Source organism: Strongylocentrotus purpuratus, unplaced genomic scaffold (genome assembly GCF_000002235.5).
Source record: "Strongylocentrotus purpuratus isolate Spur 01 unplaced genomic scaffold, Spur_5.0 spur5_scaffold_4, whole genome shotgun sequence".
In the NCBI taxonomy this organism is placed as follows: Eukaryota; Metazoa; Echinodermata; class Echinoidea; order Camarodonta; family Strongylocentrotidae; genus Strongylocentrotus; species Strongylocentrotus purpuratus.
Genome location: NW_022145610.1, coordinates 7,295,417 through 7,309,509, shown reverse-complemented (window position 1 = coordinate 7,309,509; position 14,093 = coordinate 7,295,417). Strand labels below are relative to the sequence as shown.

General features: G+C 36.0%; 1 protein-coding gene across 3 annotated transcripts in view; it reads left to right on the top strand.

Moving 5' to 3' along the window:
- Positions 1 to 14,093, top strand: part of LOC588438 (laminin subunit alpha-2) — a 35,307-nt gene that overhangs the window by 4,788 nt on the left and 16,426 nt on the right. For all 3 annotated transcript variants that reach the window (XM_030998190.1, XM_030998192.1, XM_030998191.1), the window contains exons 2-12: positions 169 to 774; positions 4,806 to 5,434; positions 5,876 to 6,060; positions 7,119 to 7,286; positions 8,147 to 8,332; positions 8,845 to 8,993; positions 9,461 to 9,612; positions 10,424 to 10,573; positions 11,327 to 11,652; positions 12,795 to 12,926; positions 13,767 to 13,913. In XM_030998190.1, the coding sequence (XP_030854050.1) occupies positions 457 to 774; positions 4,806 to 5,434; positions 5,876 to 6,060; positions 7,119 to 7,286; positions 8,147 to 8,332; positions 8,845 to 8,993; positions 9,461 to 9,612; positions 10,424 to 10,573; positions 11,327 to 11,652; positions 12,795 to 12,926; positions 13,767 to 13,913 (2,542 nt within the window). In that variant the 5' untranslated portion in view covers positions 169 to 456. The remainder of the gene's footprint in view (positions 1 to 168; positions 775 to 4,805; positions 5,435 to 5,875; positions 6,061 to 7,118; positions 7,287 to 8,146; positions 8,333 to 8,844; positions 8,994 to 9,460; positions 9,613 to 10,423; positions 10,574 to 11,326; positions 11,653 to 12,794; positions 12,927 to 13,766; positions 13,914 to 14,093) is intronic.

Here is a 14,093-nt window from a genome sequence, read left to right as displayed (position 1 = left end):
ATCATATTTCAACACTGGCACTAGTTCATGCAGCTGCAGCAGAAAAAAGAAAGAAAAAACAGATTATGAAGAGCCCGAGGTGATCTTTGACCAGATGAATTTTATGTATGACCCTATGACGTATTATTATTCTCTCTCTCTCTCTTCACACTTCTTTTATACGACTAGGATGGCCCATTTGAGATCTGCTTGATGGAGGTCAAAGGTCAGAGTTCATCACCCAACTAAAAAGCAACAGGATGGACAAACTACACAGGAGTATCAAGACCGTACTGTGCAACTAATGTGAGAAAGGGGGAAAAATGTCTACACTTAACACTTCTGTATGTTCAATCTCAAGTTCTCCAATTGAGTAGGCCTACATGATGCAAAGAAGACCAAATAGGGTATATATTTTGTCTCATAGCATTTAGGATTATTTAATTTAAGTTTAACTTCAAAGGCATTAATGCCAGCATGAAAGACTTGACGAGGATGGAAGATTTGTACAAATTCTCACTCATGAGTAGGACACGTAGAACACAGAGAAGAGGTTCTGGGATGCTGGTGCTGGCTTATTTATGGACGCTGTTTTCATTAGCGAGGACTCAGAGCGGGGGAATAAGTTTGAATCAGGAATGCGAAAGAACGCTTTCAGATGGAACCGTAGAATATCTTGCCTGTTCTGCGAGCTCCGAGGCCCTTTCACAGCTGGATTTATCTGTCACTGTGGATCCGGTCAATTCAACGTGTGGACTCAGTCCTGATGTGAGCAGAAAGATCTACAGCACTCTGGTAATTATTTACATTTTAAGTTTACAAAGTCATTTCATTTCTAATTACTCGCTAATCACTTTGCTCTTTGCATGTTTCTCATTGTGTCTTACAACTTTATGTTTCAAAGTCATTTCATTTTCTCATTAATTACTTTTATAAAAATGCATGTTTGTCATTGCGTCTTTCAACTTTTACTGTATGTTTCGAAGTGATGTACAGTATGCAAGAAAACTAGCATGATCTAGGAAAATTACCTTAGCCCTTATTAACCTCCAGAAAAAGTAGAATTAAATACATGTAGGAATAGTACTCACATACATGTAGCTGTATCGCGTACATGTACCGGTAGTTACATTTTGTAAGAGAGGGAGAGAGAGAGAGAGAGAGGGGGGGGGGAAGTATATAGCATGATAGCAGAAGGGTGAGAATTCAAGTGCAAACTTGAAACTTGACAGAAATTTGTTGATGCTGAAGCACACAATCAATTGAACTTGAAAAGAGGAGATCTATTTACAGTTGTAAGTGCAGTCATTAATAGGATGAATTGATGTAAATTTGTCTGAATGTCATTTTATGATCGATTTAATGGACTGGAACCATTAGATGTCATATTCTAGGCCTGCACATTATAATAACAATGTACAATGTAAAACAGTTGAACCTACTTTCCTACATACATGTACATGTACATGTACATGTTATTTGATTACCATGGGACCAATGACATATCTCGTTAGATATCGAAACCTTGTTCAGAGCTTTAAAAAACCCAAGAGAATACAAAGAAATGGAAGCAGCAAAATTACCTTCTCTTTCATAACATTCTGTACAGTGAGTTGCCACTGTTTTTTCTTCTAAATTCTGCTACGTGCGCATCAAGCAAAAGGAAACATAATCAACTTGGTCATTATTGGGTCGATTGAAAGGCTAAAAAGTGACTCCACCCAATGAGAATAGAATGAGTCATAATAGTAAACTACAAAAGTACTTCATTTAATTCCTGGCAGCTGAACATTCTTTTGACTCTAGTGTTTTTGCTGTATCATACCGAGTTAAAGCTTGATCAATACTCTGAATTCAATATGTGCTAATTTTTAGATGTAAAGTGCCTTTAACCCTTACTGTACTGGGCTATTTTGAGCACCCTCTGACTGGGGGGGGGGGGGGGGGGCCTGGGAGGCCCCCCCTCCCCCCCTATGATCTCGGCCGTCGAATGTCCGATGAACACGAACATTTGCATATTTGTAGATATTTACGTAAGGAACAAGATGGTATAATTAGTTTTTTCCTATTATGCAAATTTTTGTCGTTATAGCCTAATTAATTATGCAAAATGCTAATTTTATGCATTTTACAGAAAATGCTACATATTTGTCCGTAGACTTGTGAAGAATCTTGAAAATGTATTGAATAAATGTTTCCTTCATCTCAAATTCATGAGGTTTCATTATTTTTATATTTGAAAATGCATAGGTTAATTTGCATAAATTATGAATATGCCAATTACGCATTCATGAATATCAAATCAGGAACTATATTTAGGGAACTAGAATCATTACAAAAATTGTCAGACTCCACTTTTTGAATGTTGAAACTCATTATTCATATGAAACTTCTTTTCTCACACGAAATAGTTATTTGATGTAATTAATAATGATAATTTATGCAAATTTGAAGCGATTTTCAACTATTTATTTTCTTATGTATTTTATTGTTTTTTATTTCTTATTATATCTATTGTTTTATTTCTAATGTATTCTTTTGTTCTGGAATACATCAAGTTACTCTGAGAAACATATAAAAGCAATTTCATATCATTTCATATCTTCACATTTCTGTTTGTACATGAATATATGCAATTATAGCACTTTTTTGATTGACATGCGCATACTAATTGTTATGTAACACCTTACAGGTATATCCGATTTTGACGAAAATGGTATCAAAATGTGCGCAAGACTTAAGGGAAAAAAGTCATGAAACGACAATTCAAAATTCCAAGCGGTTGCGGCGCGATCTCCGAAAATGTCGAGGGGGGGGGGGCTCCCAGGCCCCCCCCCCCCCCAGTACAGTAAGGGTTAAGTCTTTGTTCTGGAATTGTAATATCTCATGTATTATCTTGCAGTACCGGTACATGTACAATGTATGTAGTTGATAATGATTTTAATAAACTTTTTAATTGATTAACATGCATAATTTTGTTTTACAAAACAAAACATTACTACTTTTATTAAGTGTGATTTCTATTAAATATAGTGTGATTGCTGGAGGCTCGATATTGAAATATGTTCCAACACATATTTTCTTTTGCTAGTCAACAGATTGTACAATAAGTAGTGCATTCATGTAAAAGTATTGAAGTAGTACCATTGTGTATTATGGTTTATATGACTCAAATTTATGATTTTTCAAAGTATAGAAAGTAGGAATGTATGGAAATTATTTTATTTTGACAAGAAATGAAGAAACTTATAAAATTTCAAGTTAAGCAGATCACTGATTATGTTTCATTTTGATATTAGAATAATTGCAAAGCAGTTTTATACTAATTATGCTTACCTTGAGTAAGAAATGAAAATTATCAATAACCAAAGCCTAGATACATACATTTGTAGGCATAATGTTGGGTGCATACAATTTAATTAGTCAAAGTGGTTCCATGGCCATACCTACCATCTGTGACATCAACAACAATGGTTGCCATGGTTACACTCTTTAATATTGATTCTCGGGGGGGGGGGGGTGAATTTCATTAGTTGATGACATTACCCTCAGCAAATTTTGTATTCATACAGATCCAGTATCTGTTTGCTTTGGTTGTATCACTTGTATAAAATCAACAGAGCATTCAATCTTAATTGCATTATCCTTCTATTTATAATGCAGTTTTCAGTTTAATATTTGTTCTAGATTCTATTATCCAAAAATACAATGGATGACTAAATGTACCGGAATAATGTTGCTTGGTGTGGGTACGATTTGAAATTTATGAAAAAAACATTCATGATCTTAATTCCCGCAATATAAATTGAGGAACTTAAATATTTAAATATTTAAAATGATATATCAAATTTCTGGAATGATTGTTTTGAATATTTTACAAATCTTATTATTATTGTAATTATATTATACTTATTAGTATCATCAGCATCATTATTAATATTAATATTATGATTATGATTATTATTATGATTATTATCATTAGTGCTGTAACATCACGGATATCTCCAATTCCGTTTAACCGCCTGTCAAAACCGGACGGTTTTCGGTTAAACGATTTTTTTTTTTTTAAATAAATAAAAAAAAAATTAAAAAAAATCATTTTTTTTTTTTTTTTTTTTTTGGCCGTGTGAAAAAGCAGGAAGGTGATTTAACTGAAGGCGCCGATTTGTGCTTGTGAACTGGTCACAAATAATAGTAACAATGTCGTTTTAGAATAATGTGTAAGATCATTAAAGTAAATTAAAAACTGTAGAGGACCTAGGATAGAACCTTGTGGTACACCATGTGTTAAACTGGGATGAATATATATTGAGATCTATTACAAAGATTACTTTCAAACCAAGATGACAGACAAATTGGAGTGTTGTTCTAGTTTCCAAGTGGTAAGTCATCACACCAATTACTGAGCTGGGAGACATTGCCAGGCATAGTGCCAGGTGGAGGGGCATAAATCGAAACTTTAAAAAAAAAAAAAAAAAAAAAAAATTATAATTTTTTTTTTTTTTTTAAAACGGGAAAACGAAACCGCCCAATTGAAAACGGAATCCGCCATGGGCGGTCGGATACCGGACGGTTAAACGTTTGACTACAGCACTAATTATCATCATCATTGTCATTATTATTGTTCCATTAAATGAAATAACCCATTTGATTTTAGAGCTTCCATATATTTTGGCTTAGAAACTTTTGGCTACTGAATTATCTCATTCCCATAGGCTAAAAAAGAATCCATCTGTCTCCATTAGGCAAGGGTTTAAGCTGTCTTTCAGTTGAAAATATGTCCTCTATTATTGATTTGTTTTGTTTTCCTTCCATATTTTGATCAGGATTACGATGTCTTCGTATGCGATGCCTCCAACTTTTCCCTAGCCCATCCTCCGGAGTACATCATAGACAGTCATGACGGAGATGTACCAACGTGGTGGCAGTCAATATCATGGTACGACTACCCTCTCCCTCTGGAAGTGACCGTTACCCTATCCCTTGACCATGCCTACACCCTAGTGGACAGTATCGACTTGACCTTTCAGTCAGGGCGACCAAAGCAAATGATTCTGGAGAAATCCAGCGACAGAGGGTCCAGCTGGGAAACGCTGCAGTACTATTCTACAGACTGTCTAGAGGATTTCTCATTGGATGATACGAGCCAGTCTGACATTAGAAACGCATCAAAAGTCATCTGCACATCAGAGTACAGCGGAACGTTACCCTACAGCGACGGCCATGTAGTGTACAGCGTGGAGGAACGCTTAGCTCTTTTATTTTCTGATGGTCTTACACCAGAACTTCAGGTTGAGGCATATCAGAACGATACCGCATTTCGTGACCTGTTGACCCTTACAGATCTTAGACTGCGGTTGTTGTATCCTGCAACGGATGGATTAGAGATTACGGGGCAGAGTTTCAGTCTGATCAAGTATTATTATGCCATATCCAACATTGAATCTTACCTCACGTAAGTGTTCTCTACAAACACAATCTTTGACATATTAGTACTAACAAAAATATGTTTCTTAATCAAGGGTTTGTACTCATTTTTAAAAACAGCACTGTATTTACTCTTTCCATGTATTTATACAGGTAGGCTTAACTTCTCTAAAACTTGACTCTCAATATCTTAATTGATACCTACATTATTAAAAAAAAGTGTACTTGGAAAATCAGGCTTCGAACTGCTTCTAAAGACTTCTTTGAAGAAATTCTTGTAGGATACAAATTAAAGAATTATTGATGAAATTTACTCTTACTGAACAGATCAGAAATCACCATTTCATAAGGTGTGAGTATGTGTATGAAATGAATTTTAAATTGATTGGAAGTTCCATTCATTGTCACAAGGACTCTTACCTACAATGAATTATAATAAAATTATAATATGTTCTTGTATTCTTGACAGATGCAACTGCAACCAACATGGCCGCTATTGTGCCCCCTCCCCTCTGAATGGGAACGTTGTCTGCGAGTGCTTCCACAACACCATGGGAACTAATTGTGAGCAGTGTCTGCCGCTCTACAAGAATGTGCCCTGGAAGGCGGGGTCGTTTACCCCTTACCCCTCAGGGACTGCCAATGAGTGTCAGAGTGAGTCATGTTCTTTACCCCTCCCCCTCCTTTAACTGCCCCTCTCCCATAGATGCCTCTCCCCCTTCTTGAGATGCCCCTCCCTCTCTTTTACATTTATATGCCCATCCCCATATAAATAGAGAAAGAAGAGAGGGGCAAGTGGTTGTGATTATTTTTACCTGACTGCTAAGAAATGCTTGTAAGTAAGCGACCAGAGGACCAACGGCTTTAGGTCCTCTCCGAGGGACCTTGTAATGAGGATTAATGCCTTATCAAAGGGCACTAGCGCATCGACTTGGTTTGGCTATGATTTTATGTTTTGAAGGCTGTACAGGAACTATCCAATATTAAAAACTGCATTTCAAAATCATTCAGAATATGTTTGTCCAAGAAAACAAATATTGGAACCTCAATAATGTATTTCCTTCCAATGAAGGAAAGTATTGCACAACATTGTACTCAAATGATGTTATCCCTTTTTCACTCTGTACTGTATGCATTTCATGTAAGTTTTAATTGAGTATTGATTAAATGTCTATACTTTCGCGTTCAGAAATAAATTAGACTTCTAAATGTATATATGCCAACCACTTTACAAGCTGCATTTACACTGCAAGTACAAAGTGTTCATTTTTCTCACATTCCTGTGTTTTGTCTAAAGTTGCTAGACAACTACTGGTAAACATGAACAAAACTCAAATAAACAAAACCCCAACATCTGGAGTGGTTTTTTTTTAAACGCCGGCAGAAATTTCACAGGTCTTTGTAGTATCAATGTCTGCTCTTAAAACATTGGCGATGATACTAGCTTTTTGTCATGTGACTTTCATCGTTTCTGACAATCGCATGCAGAACACCAGAAATTCAGAACGAGCAAACATTTACGTTTTTTAATGGGGTTTTCCATAGTGTAAATGGCAGTAAAAAATACCAGGGGTTCTTCAAAAATGTGTTTTTTTTTTAGCGGTGTAAATGGGCCTGGTGTTTGATTTATCTGGATGGGCTGCCAGAGAAATCTGTGCACCACAATCAATTGCAACCCTACCCCAAGTTCAAACAACTTTTTATTTGCACAGAGTGTATGTGTAACGAACATGCCGACAGCTGCACCTACAATGAGACGCTTGGGTACGGGGTCTGCCAGGACTGCTACGACAACACGGCGGGCGACTTGTGCCACATCTGCATAGATGGCTTCTTCGGCAATGCGTCTCGTGAGAGAAGTGATCCTGATGTTTGTATAGGTGAGGGGTGTAAAAACTGCTATATGAGGGGTGTAAACAGTGCTATATTAAAGTTGTGTTGAAAGATGGTCTCCTTTCATAAAGATCTGAAATTCTGATCTTTAAATTTTAGGAAAATCATTATAATATTAAAAATGTATGTTGTATTAAAAAGTTTTTATTTCGTTTTAATTGTTATGTATTTGATATATACATCCTATAATTAACAAGCAAGATCAATGGTTTTTTGTTTGGGGAGGGGGGTCACTGAAACAGCTAGGAAAACCATTATGATATTAAGAATATATGTTGTAAGTGTTTTTTTAGTTCAATGTGTTTTATTATTATTTGATGTATCCTATAATTAACAAGCAATATCATCAGGGTTTTGGAGGGAGTGGGGAGGAGGGGGGGGGGGGGGTGTCACTGAAAGATGTCATGCATACATGTAGATCTACCCATGTACCCTAATTTGTCTGTCAAACTCTCTAATCATTCTTAGATTTCAGTTTTATCCCTTTGATTGAGAAATTGTACAAATATCAAAGTCTTAAGTCATTCATCAATCTACCTTTTAATGCCTTCACATGTATTTCTTTTTTGTTTTCTCTAACTTCTCATTTCTATATTTATGTGATGTGTATATTTTCTCTCTTTCAGATGAGTCTTGTGTTGTAAACTTGATGTTTAAAGCAAGACTTATAGTGGCCTTCTTGACTGCCCTTTTAGGCTGTCTGTATGTACCTCATTACCTTAAATACTTTCATTTTATTAATTCCATGACTATTATATTATCAAGCAGGTCTACGCACAGTCTGTTTGCTTTCACAAAATTTACTTCCAATTTAAGAAACATGAAAATTATTACAATTTTCTTTCAGAGTGCAACTGTGAGCCTCTGGGAACTGTTGGCAACGGTACAGAGTGTGCTCAGTTTGCCGATGATGTAACAGGCTCTCCTATTGGTCAGTGTGAGTGCAGGGAGAATGTAACTGGAAGAGCATGCGACCAATGCGTGGACAGCTACTATGGACTTCTTCTGGAGCCTGACCCAGGCAAATGTAGAGGTATTTGAAATTAAACTGTTTAAGAAAACATTTAAAAAGGTGCTCAACAGCACATGTAGACGAAAGGAAAAGTGAACAACATCCAGAAGTGTATAATCATTATGCTGTATAATTGGTGTTAACACTATCTTTTCTTTTAAACTTCAAAATTTTGTGATTTCATTTTCATTAAGTTGTTTTTGTATAATGCTTTTTTTGACAAATTATTTTATTTGGGAACATTACATATATCTTTAAAGGTGAGATCCATGTAGATTGTTGTCAAAATGATTTTTAAACATTTGAATTGCAAGTACAAAGGTATCATTATAATTCCAAACATGTTGTAATTCTATTGTTGAAAGAAGCATCCTTTCACCAGTAAACATTTTTATGTCATGATTTTCAATTATTTGGTGATGGCAGGCTCTTTTACTAAACAGGCTTTGGAGAATATTATCCATTTTTATAGATCTCACTTTAGGGCCCTCTAATTGAATCACTTTAAAAAAAAAGTCAACTTCTTTATGCAGAATGTGGCTGCAATGAGCTTGGAACGGTAAATGCCACAGAGTCGTGTGATCAGACCAGCGGCCAGTGCTTCTGCAAGCCTAACATTGACACCAGGATATGTGGAGAATGCAAGGATCAGTTCTATGGCTATCCTACCAATGCAGATATGGTGAGTATACATGTACATGTACACCTGTATGCTGTCCTAAAGGATTTCTCCAAACTCTGGATCAATTTTTCAATTTTAATGATGATAATTGTTTTTAGATACAATGCCTTTCCAGTTATAAGAGAATGAGAGGAATATTCAGCAGAAGTTAAACAAATACAGATTTAAAATAAGAAAGTTTGTGGTTTTTGAAAATGTGATGAATTAAACCTAAATTGGCAACTCTGACGTATCCTGCCAGCTCCCCTCCTATTTGCTCTGTACTAAAAAAAAAAAAATCAGAAATTTGTGTTTTCCCTAAATTTTCGATCACACACCCTAAATATATTTATTGAAATATGTTTCTATACCTGACCTAATATTGTTAGTTTGGATAAGAAAGTGCTTCCAATGAAATTTATGCAACAGCGTTCTGACTGTAGTGTACAGTACTTGCTCAAAATTATTCTTTCTTGTTCTACCCACAGGACTGTTCACCTTGTGGCTGTGACCCTGGAGGTGCTATGTCGTTGACCTGTAACAAGGTCACCGGTCGTTGTGATTGCCGAGGGTTCATCGAAGGGCGGACATGTACAAGTGTGGAGAATGGTTACTACTATCCATATCTAGATGTTAATAGGTAAGAGTACCTCTATGTAATTGATCATGACCAAAAAAAGTTTCTTAATTTTTCAAGCATGAGTGTATAATAAATTGATATCAATATTGTAAATATTAAATGCTCAATATAACAAACTATCTAAATCAGTGTATGCTCTCCAACATAAACCCTATGATGTATAATATATTCTATTTTATGAATTACATATCACATTATGATCTAACAATTATTACCTTGGCTCCAGCTCTGTAAAGTACATTGTCACACAGTGCGTTTTATTTTATACAGCCTTCAAGGTTATTCTTATTGTTAACTTGAATTTGTGGTTCATGTAGTTAACAACAACAACAAATGTACATGTAAGCCCTATAGCCATTAATTTATTTCTATATGAATTATATCCTCCACTGTTGTGTTTATATTGTAATTTCCAATTGGCCACGACCTTCAGTTGATTTATATCCCCGATGTTTGTTTTTCATATTTTAGAGTTATGAATCACTCATGATAATCTTCCTGAGAAGTTATAATATATTTTTGCACATTAATGATCAATGATCCTTTTACCTGACTGCTAAGAAAGCATGTATTGGCTTGTAAGTAAACAACTAGGGGACTGACAGCTTTAAGGCCTCTCCGAGGGACTTGGTAATGAGGATTAATGCCTAAAGGGCATGAGCGTATTGACTTTGTTTTGAATCCGGGACCTCTCAGTTATGAGACCACTGCTCTACCACTGAGCCATTCGCGCCTCCTCATTGAAATAGACAAAGCCTTTTCATAACAAGATGAGCCATCTCTTTCACATTTCCTTTTGTTTCTGTCACAGGTATGATGCTTGGGAGGCCAATTCAACCTGTGTTCATCGATCTGACTTCCCATCTGATGCTTTCTCAGGCCAGGGGTATCTGGAGTGTGATGCAGGAGATAGGATTGTCTTCAATGGCATCAGGGCATATTCCAACGTTACAGAAATGTTGTAAGTAGATGACCTACAATGTAACATCATACATGGGAACGGCCGCTTGGAGTAGAACAGCTAGAGACAGAAGAGAATGGAAATGTTATGAGGAGGGCTTTGTCCAACGTCTGGATGAACTATAGCCTGATAAATAGATAGATAGATGTGCTCTTAAGCAGTAGTACAACACATTATACCCCATACCAAACATAAAATTCCAACTGAACCAAGCCTTAACACAAGCTTTGACAAAATGGTGGCATGAGCAATGTTGGGTCATCTTTAACCTCTCCAGCAAAAGCTAACATGAGGGACATGAATGTTAAATATAAATTTTAAGTATTTTCTTTCTATCTTCCTATGCCTCTTTACAGAATTTCCTAGAATTGGCACTTAACATTCTTTAAGTTTATGGTTTCACCATGTAGTAATTCTTTGATACCTGTATATATATGTTGTGCATAAGTAATTGAAGATAATTCTTTGACACTTCCAAGAATATTTGTTCAGCATTTCTGTTGTACCATATCTTTTTAAATGCTTAAAACAGCATAAATGATGTTCAGTAAATTCTTTTAACTTGCCTTACTCTGCATGGCATCTAATCCATTTTGATTATCTTAGGGATAGGAGAATTGAATATTAAAGTTCCTCCATTGAATATACAGTATATCACAGCAAAGGAACGTGAAGATGGGGTTGGGGATGCAAGCATGATTCAATAAATAACAAATGTTAATCATTTCTTCTTTTGTGTCTTAAATGTCACAGGTCAAACTATGTTGTACTTCGTTACACCTACCTCTCCCAATCCCCCTGGCTCATGGCAGCACTTATCATCACCACAGAAGCTACTGAGGACACCGCCCTCTCTTGCCCATTCCCTCCTGGCACTGACGTTGCAGACCTTGCCTTCTCTCTGGAGCCTGGCGAAGGTGTCACATGGTCTTCGGATGTGTCCCTTGATTTCCATCAAGGTTGCTCTTACTCAGGAGTTTTGGAACTGGACAATGCTGGTCTTGGGACGGACTCCATGGTGATTGACACTCTTGTTCTCTTCCCAGATCCAAGTTCGTTTACTGTGTATCAGATTGCGGGTAAGTACATGACCTGGGGTCAAAAACATGTCTTGTAATGTCAACAGTTGTCTGGTATTTTGGAATTCTACAGTCTTCCCTCTTTCTCTCTCTATTACAAGTCATTCCTCTCTCTCTCTTTATTATATTTCATATATAATACACATGTAGGCTGTTAGTTTAGTTCAGATAAGTTTAGTTTAGTTTAATTAATAATAGTTTAGTTTAATCGAGGGCTGCAAACATTTCAAGCTTCATGCTTACGCTGTATCCCTCCTATATTTCATCTTAATTGTAAAAATGATTAATGTACTCCTATATACTGTCTATGTTCTATACAGTATGAGTATCATGTATTGCACTTTGAAACGTAAATTATATCACACTGGTGGACATTGTGTATGTTTGAAATATGTATGTTTGAAATATGTATGTTTAAAATATGATATAGAAATCAATAAATCAAATCAAATCAAATCGAATCAAGTATAGTTGATTCCCATGGAGATGTGAGTTGGTCGGGCAGTGCGTTCACATAGTGCCTGGTCACAATGGGCAAATTACAATATTTACTTCAAAGTGTGTAAATGTTGGAATAGTATTGTAAAAAATCTTGTAGGCCGAGAGACTACATGTACATTTTAATATATACATTTACATAATAAATCAACAAATTAATAACTGGTATCTCTTTCATTGAATGATGTATAACAAATGTTATATACCTCTCTTTAGAAATCTAGCCATATGATTGGTTGAAATTGGAGTCATAATTTTAGCCATTCCCGTAAAAAAACAAATGATGCCAGTAACGGTGAATAGTACATGAGTGAGATTCCTGAAAGATTCCGGGTACCAGGCAAATAGTAAAATTGTGATGAGATCTCCTTTGGTTTACGTGTTAAAACCAATCTTTACTCAAGAAATGGATAAGGTAAGAATTCTTGGTAGATTTTTGTGTCAATTCAGTATATAAAAGATATATTGACTGCTTTAATATTCGAGGCCTGGCTCTTTCCATACTGGCTCTCAGGGACGTTGCATCCCCTTGAGTCTATAAAAACAGCCAGGTCTCTCATAGCAGTCGATACATCTATAATACTTGTTAGAACTTGGTAGAGCATCTATTCAAAGTATAAATGAGCATGTATTTTTTATTATAGATCTAGCACAAAGAGATTCTCATGATGACTGTCTCAAGATTGTTGCAGCCTACTCAACTCGTTCTCTTGCCCTGGAAGCCTGCCAACCATTTACCTTCTCACTCATGATGGAGATTGTTGGAGAAGCACTCGGTAAGTCAGTTTTAAACTTGGCACTATAGTTCAGCTTGTATTGAAAATGTACCATTCACCAAATAATAAGTAGTTTTGTTTCTTACTAATTCTATGTCATAATGCTTTCAAAAATATGTTGGAGAATCACTCAGTAAGTCAGTTTCAAACTGGCACTATAGTTCAGCTTATATTTAAAATGTAACTATCACTCCCAAAAAATAATTTGTTTTGTATCTTACTAATTCTATGTCATAATGCTTTCAAAAATATGTTGGAGAAGCACTCAGTAAGTTAGTTTCAAATTGGCACTATAGTTCAGTCTGTTTTTAAAATGTAACTATCACTCCCCCCAAATGATTAGTTTTGTATCTTACTAATTCCATGTCATAATGCTTTCAAAATTATGTTAGAGAAGCACTCAGTAAGTCAGTTTCGAATTGACACTATAGTTCAGCTTATATTTAAAATGTACCAATCACCAAATAATTATTTGTCACGAATGTTAGTAGGTCCATCATAATACTATACAAACAGTATTTGCTACAAATGTTACATCTGAATCAAGATTTTGCATGTTAAAGTACACTCTCAAAAGTGACTTGTGGGTGGACTTCTCGATGCTCCTGTACAGGCACTACATGTAGCTTAAAAATAGGTCCCGCATGGGACCCAAGTCTGACTTGGGAAGTCCTAAGGTTCTGCAGCTATTCAAGGAACGATTTCCTAACCATGTAGCCATTTTCTACACCTGGGCTTAGAGTGGCAAATGTATTTAAAGGCAACTTCATTCTTCTCTCTCTCTCTCTTTCTTTCTCTCTCTCTCTCTCTCTCTCTCTCTCTCTCTCTCTCTCTTAACAGAATGCAGCTGTGAGGAAGTAGGCTCCCTTCCACAGACTGTTTGCTCGACCTACGGAGGTTCTTGTCTCTGCAAGCCAGGGGTCGGAGGTCAAAACTGTGATAGGTGTCTGCCTGGCTTCTTCAACTTTACCTCCAACGGTTGTCAAGGTAACCAGTCCTATCATATATCATGTCAATAGAATAAAAAGACTGCATACAGAGACAGTTTTTAGCTTACATTATGGCCAATGTTGTTGATTTTTGATAAATTTAGTGCTCTTTTCAGAAGGATGCAACCACAATTTGTGGTCTGTTTCTAAATTAGGCAGTTATGATTGCTATAGTAAT